The 11,945-nt window shown below is 27.1% G+C and overlaps 2 protein-coding genes across 2 annotated transcripts; both read left to right on the top strand.

Annotated features, from left to right (window-relative positions):
- Positions 1-2,360: 2,360 nt before the first annotated feature.
- Positions 2,361-2,993, top strand: LOC146916569 (uncharacterized). Its single transcript, XM_085721671.1, has one exon. It carries the CDS (start codon positions 2,361-2,363, stop codon positions 2,991-2,993), a length of 633 nt encoding a protein of 210 aa, XP_085577797.1.
- Positions 2,994-3,066: 73 nt separating this feature from the next.
- On the top strand, positions 3,067-3,747 carry LOC146916570 (uncharacterized). The gene has a single exon (XM_085721672.1). It carries the CDS (start codon positions 3,067-3,069, stop codon positions 3,745-3,747), a length of 681 nt encoding a protein of 226 aa, XP_085577798.1.
- The last annotated feature ends 8,198 nt before the right edge of the window (positions 3,748-11,945 follow it).

Consider the following 11,945-nt stretch of genomic DNA (forward strand, 5'->3'; position numbering starts at 1 on the left):
AAGAATATCTATAATTGTATTTTGGTGCTCATTAATTTCTTTGAATAACAAATTACAAAGAAGCAAATAACAAATTTCTATAATATGCAATAAGATCTTATCAATATTATAATATTAAGAAAAAACTCATAATGAACATATGACAATTCTTACAACATTTTTTCGTAGATGCACATCAAAGTTGAAAGTACAACATAACCATTAATCTATAGAAAAACTACTATTTGGAATGTGAAATATCTATCATTTACAAAAACAGATTATATCTCTAAAACTAATTAGATGAATAGTTGTACAAAAGAATAATCATTGCTTAAAAACCTAATAAAATACATCCATTCTAATCAAAGTGTTTAATCCAATTTCTTCAAAGTTCAAACCATATGTTGATTCTTTCATCACATTCAACGTTTGAGATCCACTTCTGCAACAACTAAATAGAAAGTGAATGAAGATCAAGAATAATTGACAAAGAAAAACAGAGAGAAGTTTGTTTAATTGTTGTACCTATGAAAAAATATTAGAAATTGATCCAGTCTTAAGAATTAGATCTAAGAAGAAAAAAATGAGAATAAGAAGTAAAAATGAATAAAATAAAAGAATGATCTCGAGAAAATTTTCAAAATTTTAGTATGAATCTCGAAATTGAGTGAGAATGTTGAAACCAAAAAGCACAATGTATAGTAGTGATATGAAAATTGTGAGTTGTAACTTAAAATGGTGTAAAAAGTGTGAGCTTCAAACACAATATTTATAGCCAACATGTATGAAGCAATCACACAAAAAATTCCATGGATGTAGTAATTGACAATTAAATGGTACATTAATTATCAACAATTTGTACAATTAAATTAGACAGAAAAAAATACTCATGATTTTTTTAGGGGAAACAAATACTCATGAGGTACATCTTTATTAAAAAAAAAAAATATTCATGATGTACATATCTATTTAATTTTTTTATTTAAATGTGTAAAAAATTGTAAATGTGTTCAAAAACCAAATGTATACTCTTTTTTCATGAATGTAGAAAATAATTTGACTAATATTAGTTAATTGTGAAAACGACATAGCTCATGTTGTCAAGTAAAATTTAACATCCTTGCTTTAATATCATAAAAAAAAATGAGACGAAAGGTGTACTGATCTTTTTGGTAGTGAAGGTGTACTGATTTTAATGTAGTAATAACAACGTCATTAATATGTCAAAACAAAATAAAAAATGTCATTAAAGCCTTTTATTTGTTTTATTCGGCGATAATAAATTACAAAGATATTATGTAGGCTTTTGCTTAATGAAACGGTCTATATTACTCCATCGGTAAATATTAATCGAGACGAATCCAACATCTTATATACTATATTTTGTCTTTATATATTAGTACAAAAATATGATCAAATTATATTATGTAAACAATATATATTTTTAAATTATGTCATTTAAAATGGGACGGAGTACTTTTTTTGTTACCAGTTTATATTACTACTTAGTATTACTTATTTGCAGCCGTCTCTCCTTAATGCACTTAAATAATTGCACTATTTTACGGGATTATATCATATTTGATATTAGTACAGTCTATATTTTTTTTGAGCAACTATTGCAGTCTATATAAAAAAAAACATTTAAGGTACGAATAATAATATATAATAGGGCAATAGAACAATTATGATAAAAATGTAGTTTGCTACAATTGAATTAATCTAAAAGTACTAAATATAATAAATTTGTTCCCGATGTAAACATTATGTTAGTTATAAATAATAAATCCAACAAATTTAAGCAAAAAAATATTCTAAGAAAATCAACCACATGATTCGATCATTGATACTTCAAATTTCTTTATGTGAACGACATATATCGGCAACGAATTCAATGAGCATCATACTCGATTGAATCAAAAAAAAAATAAAACAAACAAAAAGATGAACAACGAAAAAACAAAGGAAAAAACTATACAAACAGAAAAAGAGGCAAGGTTGTGATTTGTGATGTGAAAATTGGTGAAGCCATAGGTCTAATTTATAGTAATTTCCAGAGGGTAATTTGGTAAACTAAATGGATCTAATTTGGCATGAGAGTAATTACACGCGATCGTTTTTAATTTTCGGTTACATATATTCTCTAACATAAGTCTTACTATTTTTTTTCCTACCCTTTTTAATCAATTTTATTTCATCGATTTGCTATTTTTTCGGTCGATTTCTATATGCATCTCTTACATATGATCTTTCCCTTTTTTTTTTGAGGGGAAGTTTTTCCTTATTATTAAGGAAAATCAAATCATATTGTGTTTAATTGTTTTAATACCACTTTGAATAAAATATCTTTGACATAATTACAACCAAATCAATTGTGGATGCTATCGGTTAAGATCACTGACGACGTCTACTCTTGTGGACTGGATTTTTGCAAAACCAACCTTAGAGGGCGGTTAGTTCTGAACAAGGGCGATAAGCCTTTCTCCTCCAAGGATCTCACTGCCAAGTTACAGAAATTGTGGAAAGTGCAAGGGCCATGGCATCTTACATCCCTTGGCCGGGGGTTTTATGAATTTTTCTTTAACTCACAAGAGGATATGAGAACCGTTTGGGCAGCAGGTACTGTTAGCTTGAAGCCAGGGTTACTCAGATTATTTGAATGGAAAAAAGACTTCAACATGCACATGCAACGACAAACTCACACTCAGGTTTGGGTTCGATCATGGGAATTACCACAAGAATATTGGATGGAAAGGACCTTATATGAGATTGCCGGAGCGGTAGGGACTCCGTTACTCATTGATAATGTGACTCGTAACAGACTTTACGGTCATTATGCCCGAGTTCTGGTTGACATGGATCTTTCGAAGGATATATTTTATGAGATCATGGTGGAACGTGAAGGTTTTGCTTTCCCATTGGCAATAGAGTATGAGGGACTACCCGATTTTTGCAAACATTGTACAAGCATTGGCCATGATGTTTCTAAGTGTCGCTGGTTGTACCCTTGAAAGGATGATTCCAATCAAAAATCTACTGATGGTAAGGGGAAAGAGCAAGTTCCAATAAAAAAAACCTGAGTGGATGCCGTTGAAGGACAATCCTTCCGGAACAGGCTCCTCCAAGGCCTTTGAAACCCCACCTACTGCACAGCCTCTGGTGACTAAAAATAATGTTGAGACTTCAATTAGTATTCCTTTACAAAAGGTTACAGACGAGGTTCCTCAACGTGATTTGCATTCTGCGGTTCCTTTATTGACACTGGTGACAAATGAATCACAGGATGCTGCCATATCTCCGGCAGGGCACATCTCTATTCCGGTTGTTGATGTTCCGGTTGCTACTGGCCCTCATTTGCAATTGGAGCATGTTCATGTGCAGGAGGAGCCTATTGTTGATCTTGTAGACTCAACTGCAGCAGCTGACACACAAGTTTCCCTACATGCCTCTGCAGGTACAGTCGCTGATGTTCATAATGTTGATAGGGAGGTTTCACCAACTGTTCAATTGGTTGCCACTGATGGTGCAGATTTAGACGATGTCAACAGGCCTGTAATTGTCCGTGAAGAAGGAATGACACATAGCAATCCTTGTATTCAGCATGACCTTGATTTATGGGCCAGAATTCGTGAATATGATCAACGAATGGCTGATGAAGGCTTCACTCAAGTTCTTACCAAGGCGCAGAAACAAAATCGTAAAAAGCAAGTCCTTGGCACGCCCTATCAAACCCGTGCAAAGGGTGGTCTTCCATCTTCCAAATGATTATGTTATATTGGAATGTCCGTATCAGCTGTGCGGACAAATTGGCGAATATGAGTCATGGGATTCAAAGCTCTATTTGGTTAGAAACTCTTCCGGCTGATTGTCAGTTGCATATGGATTTTTTCGTGATAGAGTTGGTTTGTTTAACTACAGATTTTCTTAGTCTGTAGTAGTTTTTTTTCAGCATTTTTGGATTGTTTTTCTTATGAGGATTTTGGCCTAGTCCCCCCTCTTCTTGTATATATTTTTCCTTTTTTTAATAAAATTTTAGAGTTTGGCGGCATAGGACGGAGGTTTCCCAGATGCCAACCTAGTTGGTATGTCGGTGTTTTCTCCCGATGTCTGCCATTACTCCTTGCTTAGCAAAAAAAAAAAAAAATTGTTTCACATCATTTGTAAAAAAAAATAATTTGTCCAACATCATGATTATTATTATTACAAAAATAAAAATTAAGAAATGTATAACATTATTTTTGTTTTGTTTTGAATAAACACTGTTATACGGTATTATTACTATACAATATACATTTGAAAGTAGAAACAAAAGTATATTATCTTAAAAAAGAACATGTTAATTCAAATTATATAAAAAATTAATGGTTATTACCAAATCTAATTAAAATTATTTTAAAAAGTTACACTCTTATCAAATCATATTTTTATTATTTGACATACATCAATTATTTATCTCTTTAACATTTAAATAATTATTCCATACTTGTTTTATTTTAATCTCTGCATTCAAATATTTAATTTAAATTATTTGTTTATTAAAAAAAGTTAAATTATTTGATTAAAATTTGTATTTTTTGAATTCGAAATGATTGATTTCTAAAATTTAATCTCAAATTTGTATTTTTTTTGGTTTAAGGCTAATTTTTTTTTTTGGAGAAGGTTTAACGTTTATTTTAGCACAGGAATAAATATCAGCGTGCGTTAACCTTTTATTTTCAACGATATTTTTTTATTCTGTACGTATTTTCATGTTATAATTGAAATATCATATTATATAAAACAATCTCGTTAAAATTTCATTCCTTAATACCAACTATAAAATATATGATAACTAAACACTACATTACACGATTATACAAATAATATAATTTTAGCACAGGGATAAATATCAGCGTGGGTTAACCTTTTATTTTCAACGATATTTTTTTTTATTCTGCACATATTTTCATGTTATAATTGAAATATCATATTATATAAAACAATCTCGTTAAAATTTCATTCCTTAATACCAACTATAAAATATATGATAACTAAACACTACATTACACAATTATACAAATAATATAATAATACAATATCATTGGTCTTCCAAAAAAAAAATATTGAATTGTAACATTTCCATAAAAAAAAATAACATATAATAACACAATATAATTGGTCTTTCCAAAAAAACAAAACATTGAATTATAACATTTCCATAAATAAAACATTAGAATAGAAGAAGATTAGAGCGCCACATGTCGCTAGTTGAATGAAACTTTAAAACCTTTAAAAATGGTGACACTTGTCAAGAAAAGAAGAGAAGAGGTCTTGGAATAGGTGGTAAATTTATATTATATAGATAGCATCCATCAAATCAGCGAAGAAAACATGTAAGACCACATCAAAGTAACAAATTGGATGTTTAAATTGAATTCATAGGTCACATTAGTCATGTTACCGTAATACTTAATAAGTATCATTTTTCTCCAATGCAGCATCTTAAAAGAAATTATTAAATAGGTCATACAAATAATTTTATATCATTATATTTCAACAAAATTTATTTATTTTATTAAGATTTATTAAATTGGACCCATGAAAAATGAAGAGAGAGAGGATGCTTCCATAGCCACCCTTCTCCATGGCCACCCATGTATTATACTACACAATGGGGGTGCTTATTTAGTGTGGTGCTAAATAGGAGAAGCACCCACCATTGTGGATGATCTAATACCGTCGATTTTTGGGTTAAGTAGTCTAGTTGCTGAATCTCATACATTTTAAATGTGAAAAAATGGGGTGTTCGGGGTTCGAACCCCGACCCCTACATATATTATGCACTGTTTCTACCAACTAAATTAAGCTCACGAGTACCAATCAATATTGCTTCTAATATGCCTTAAGAGGATAGGAGGATACCCCTTTAATTATTTTAGCCCTCGGAAAATGTTTGAGAATTTGAAATTCCCTCAAAGAAGAATGAGCAACAAATTTTGTGAGATTTCAGGTAAGAGACACATTAACCATGATTATGATGATGATGATGTTAAGAATCTATATAATATAAATTTATCACCTATTCCAAGCCTCTTCTCTCCTTTTCTTGACAAGTGTCACTATTTTTAAAGGTTTTAAGGTTTCATTCAAAGAGCGACATGTGGCGCTCTAATCTTCTTCTATTCTAATATTTTATTTATGGAAATGTTATAATTCAATGTTTTTTTTTTGGAAGACCAATTAAGTTGTGTTATTATATGTTATTTTTTTATGGAAATGTTACAATTCAATGTTTTTTTTTTGGAAGACCAATGATATTGTATTATTATATTATTTGTATAATCGTGTAATGTAGTGTTTAGTTATCATATATTTTATAGTTGGTATTAAGGAATGAAATTTTAACGAGATTGTTTTATATAATATGATATTTCAATTATAACATGAAAATACGTGCAGAATAAATAAAAAATATCGTTGAAAATAAAAGGTTAACCCATGCTGATATTTATCCCTGTGCTAAAATAAACGTTAAACCTTCTCTAAAAAAAATTAGCCTTAAACCAAAAAAAATACAAATTTGAGATTAAATTTTAGAAATCAATCATTTCGAATTCAAAAAATACAAATTTTAATCAAATAATTTAATTTTTTTAATAAAAAAATAATTTAAATTAAAATATTTGAATGCAGAGATTAAAATAAAACAAGTAATGGAATAATTATTTAAATGTTAAAGAGATAAATAATTGATGTATGTCAAATAATAAAAATATGATTTGATAAGAGTGTAACTTTTTAAAATAATTTTAATTAGATTTGGTAATAACCATTAATTTTTTATATAATTTGAATTAACATGTTCTTTTTTAAGATAATATACTTTTGTTTCTATTTTCAAATGTATATTGTATAATAATAATACCGTATAACAGTGTTTATTCAAAACAAAACAAAAATAATGTTATACATTTCTTAATTTTTATTTTTGTAATAATAATAATCATGATGTTGGACAAATTATTTTTTTTACAAATGATGTGAAACAATTGATTTGGTTGTAATTATGTCAAAGATATTTTATTCAAAGTGGCATTAAAACAATTAAACACAATATGATTTGATTTTCCTTAATAATAAGGAAAAACTTCCCCTCAAAAAAAAAGGGAAAGACCATATGTAAGAGATGCATATAGAAGTCGACTGAAAAAATAGCAAATCGATTAAAAAGGGCAGGAAAAAAAATAGTAAGACTTATGTTAGAGAATATATGTAACCGAAAATTAAAAACGATCGCGTGTAATTACTCTCATGCCAAATTAGATCCATTTAGTTTACCAAATTACCCTCTGGAAATTACTATAAATTAGACCTATGGCTTCACCAATTTTCACATCACAAATCACAACCTTGCCTCTTTTTCTGTTTGTTTAGTTTTTTCCTTTTTTTTTTTCGTTGTTCATCTTTTTGTTTGTTTTATTATTTTTTTTGATTCAATCGAGTATGATGCTCATTGAATTCGTTGCTGATATATGTCGTTCACATAAAGAAATTTGAAGTATCAATGATCGAATCATGTGGTTGATTTTCTTAGAATTTTTTTTTCCTTAAATTTGTTGGATTTATTATTTATACCTTAACATAATGTTTACATCGGGAACAAATTTATTATATTTAGTACTTTTAGATTAATTCAACTGTAGCAAACTCCATTTTTATCATAATTGTTCTATTGCCCTATTATATATTATTATTCGTACCTTAAATGTTTTTTGATATAGACTGCAATAGTTGCTCAAAAAAAATATAGACTGTACTAATATAATATATGATATAATCCCATAAAATAGTGCAATTATTTAAGTGCATTAATGAAAGATGGCTGCAAATAAGTAATACTAAGTAGTAATATAAACCGGTAACAAAAAAAAGTACTCTGTCCCATTTTAAATGACATAATTTAAAAATATATATTGTTTACATAATATAATTTGATCATATTTTTGTACTAATATATAAAGACAAAATATAGTATATAAGATGTTGGATTTGTCTCGATTAATATTTTTAAAATATCAATTTTTCATAATTTTTTTAATAGATTATTAAAGATATTTACGGATGGAGTAATATAGACTGTTTCATTAAGCAAAAGCCTACAAAATATCTTTGTAATTTATTATCGCCGAATAAAACAAATAAAAGGCTTTAATGACATTTTTTATTTTGTTTTGACATATTAATGACGTTGTTATTACTACATTAAAATCAGTACACCTTCACTACCAAAAAGATCAGTACACCTTTCGTCTCATTTTTTTTATGATATTAAAGCAAGGATGTTAAATTTTACTTGACAACATGAGCTATGTCGTTTTCACAATTAACTAATATTAGTCAAATTATTTTCTACATTCATTAAAAAAAAGTATACATTTGGTTTTTGAACACATTTACATTTTTTTACACATTTAAATAAAAAAATTAAATAGATATGTACATCATGAGTATTTTTTTTAATAAAGATGTACCTCATGAGTATTTGTTTCCCCTAAATAAATCATGAGTATTTTTTTTCTTTCTAATTTAATCGTACAAATTGTTGATAATTAATGTACCATTTAATTGTCAATTACTACATCCATGAAAAGAAATTTGTGATTGCTTCATACATGTTGGCTATAAATATTGTGTTTGAAGCTCACACTTTTTACACCATTTTAAGTTACAACTCACAATTTTCATATCACTACTATACATTGTGCTTTTTGGCTTTAACGTTCTCACTCAATTTCGAGATTCATACTAAAATTTTAAAAAAATTCTCGAGATCATTCTTTAATTTTATTCATTTTTACTTCTTTTTCTCATTTTTTTTCTTCTTAGATCTAATTCTTAAGACTGGATCAATTTCTAATATTTTTTCATAGGTACAACAATTAAACAAATTTCTCTCTGTTTTTCTTTGTCAATTATTCTTGATCTTTATTCACTTTCTATTTAGTTGTTGCAGAATTGGATCTCAAACGTTGAATGTGATGAAAGAATCAACATATGGTTTGAACTTTGAAGAAATTGGATTAAACACTTTGATTAGAATGGATGTATTTTATTAGTTTTTTAAGCAATGATTATTCTTTTGTACAACTATTCATCTAATTAGTTTTAGAGATATAATCTGTTTTTGTAAATGATAGATATTTCACATTCCAAATAGTAGTTTTTCTATAGATTAATGATTATGTTGTACTTTCAACTTTGATGTGCATCTACGAAAAAATGTTGTAAGAATTGTCATATGTTCATTATGAGTTTTTTCTTAATATTATAATATTGATAAGATCTTATTGTATATTATAGAAATTTGTTATTTGCTTCTTTGTAATTTGTTATTCAAAGAAATTAATGAGCACCAAAATACAATTATAGATCTTCTTTTTAAGAGACATGGAACATCGTGGTTCAAATCTTTCGCCTATGACTTTGTGTGGGACATGAATAGAGACAAACTTTCTAAATCTTTAGAAATGGTTTTAATGAATCAATAAAATTGGGTTGCAGTTTTGATTTTTAATTTTTGAACTTTTTAGTAGTTTACATTAATGGTGATTTATTCATTTTTTTTTGTTGAATTTTAGATTTTTTAATGATTTTCGATTTTAGTTTTTTACTAATATTTGACTTTAAAATTGAAAAATGTTCCATCTATAATAAAAATTATCAAGATTGGTTTTTTTTTTCCCATACCATTTTGTTTCATCCGATGGTAATAATCTTCAAAGAAATGAGAAAAATAATATCATTAAAATAAAACAATATAAAATACTATCCTTCAACAAAAAAAGTTATTGAACCGTTTTTTTTTTGTCAAAAAGAAGTTATTGAACCGTTTATATTGAACCGTTTTATGTTGATTTTTTTTATAAGTCAAGAGCAAAATGAGTTTTATGTTGAATTAAAATGAACTATCCATTTATGTCAAACTGTTTTATTCATAATGATATTGATAATCCATGTAGGATATATGGTACACGTTAAATGTCCATTTTTTCTCATGGCAGTGCTATCCATTTAGCAATTAAAATATACCCATATAAATTTGCATTTTAAGTTAAATCACAATGAGCACAATTCCTTTAAAAATAATTAAAGCACAATTATTGCATTATTGTTAACCACAACTTTTAAAGCTAATATTTTTTCCAAGGAAATGATTAATAAATATTTACTATTCAATAGACATTATTATTGATCAAAACTTTTAATGCGGTTGAAGTGTTACATATATTTACAGACACTGTTTTAATTTTAATAAATAAAATAGAAGATGGTATATTTTTTTTTAAAAAAAAAACGAGATTAAATTTATCATCGACAAAAAACATAGACATTTGTTGTTTGTTATAAGAACCAAATAAACCTCACCCTTTTATATCATAAACGGATTATCCTACGATTCAAAATATTCACCCTTCAAAGTATTTTTTATAATATAAATCCTAAATTAATCGATATATGTACCATTCTAGGTATATATTTTACATTAATATTTTTTTATTAGTTTAATTTTTTTTTCCAAGTACCAAAATTTATAAGGAACCATTGTTTTAATGGACATTTAATGAGGAAATATTCACCATTCAATAGGCATTACCATTGTCTTGGACCTTTAATGAGGAAATATTCACCATTCAATAGGCATTACCATTTTATCTGTTGAACAAGTATAAATAAAAATACTTTGATTTTTCTAAAATTCAAATCATTTTTAATCTAAGGTACATGGTTAAAATGATTTTGATATTTATTTTTAAATTTGTTAAGATTTTAAATATTATAGTTATATAATTTTTTTTTTCATATTAAAAGAAACCTATGAAGGAAGACAAATATCTAAGAGAATCATAAGCAATTTAAATGATATTATCAAATTGTAATATTTTCAATATATATTAATTTTAATGAATACTTTCCTTAACGAGTAATGATGTATTTCAAATAAGGACATTCTCATTATTGTCAAATTTTAATAATTATAATTATAATAATAAATAAAAAATTCAATTTTTTATAACTATAATTATACATTAATAGATTAAAATATTAAGTATTATTAAAATAAAAAGGGAAAACCAGTCCATTTTCATTTTATCACGAGTTGATATAATTTGTTGATTTCTCTTTAATGTCCAAGATCTATCTTTTTACCACCAGACCAAACATTTACAAATGTATTACATTAATATATTAATTGTTGATTTTAAAAAAAAATTATGATATTTTATATCATTCTTATGAGTGTGTGTGTGTGTGTGTCCATGGGCAGATGCACCATATGGTTTGGTGTGACTATAATCACACCAAATTTTTTCTAAAAATACTTACATGTGAAAGATATCTACAAGATAACTGTAGAATTGCAAGTTTAGAAAATTGGTCAAACCATTTGTGATTATATATACTTGGTGTTTTATACATGTTGTGCATCCACGCCTATAGGTGTTCACAGGATGGATCGGTTTTCATTGTAATCTATTACCTGATACAATGAAGTTTCGTTAGGTTGGATCAATAAATAATTACACAAACTTTTTAAAAAAAAATCTTAAAAAGTTACAAAATATCACAAAAGTATGGATAATATTTAGAGACTTGCATGTTACATATTAATATATTTCTACATTCGGTACGGGTTCGAAGTGTATATCTATATCTTTAAAGACTTGCTAATCATAATAGGAATATGGGCTACCATAGACCTTATAGGAAAAACCATTTTCAAAAGGTGAATTTGACAATAGTAAATATTTATTTTTTTTAAATGTCAATGTAATATATTCTTGGGGTAAATATTATCATGTTGGAGGGATTCAAACAATTGTCCTTTTTCTTATGACAAATGTTAGTAATTAGTTGTTAAATTAATATTTACTCTGTCGTTTGAGTTTGACCCAGTACCTTCAACTCCTTATTCCTTAACTCAA

The sequence above is a fragment of the Medicago sativa genome, chromosome 6 (genome assembly GCF_051527215.1).
Source record: "Medicago sativa cultivar Bolivia chromosome 6, Bolivia_mono, whole genome shotgun sequence".
Classification (NCBI taxonomy): domain Eukaryota; kingdom Viridiplantae; phylum Streptophyta; class Magnoliopsida; order Fabales; family Fabaceae; genus Medicago; species Medicago sativa.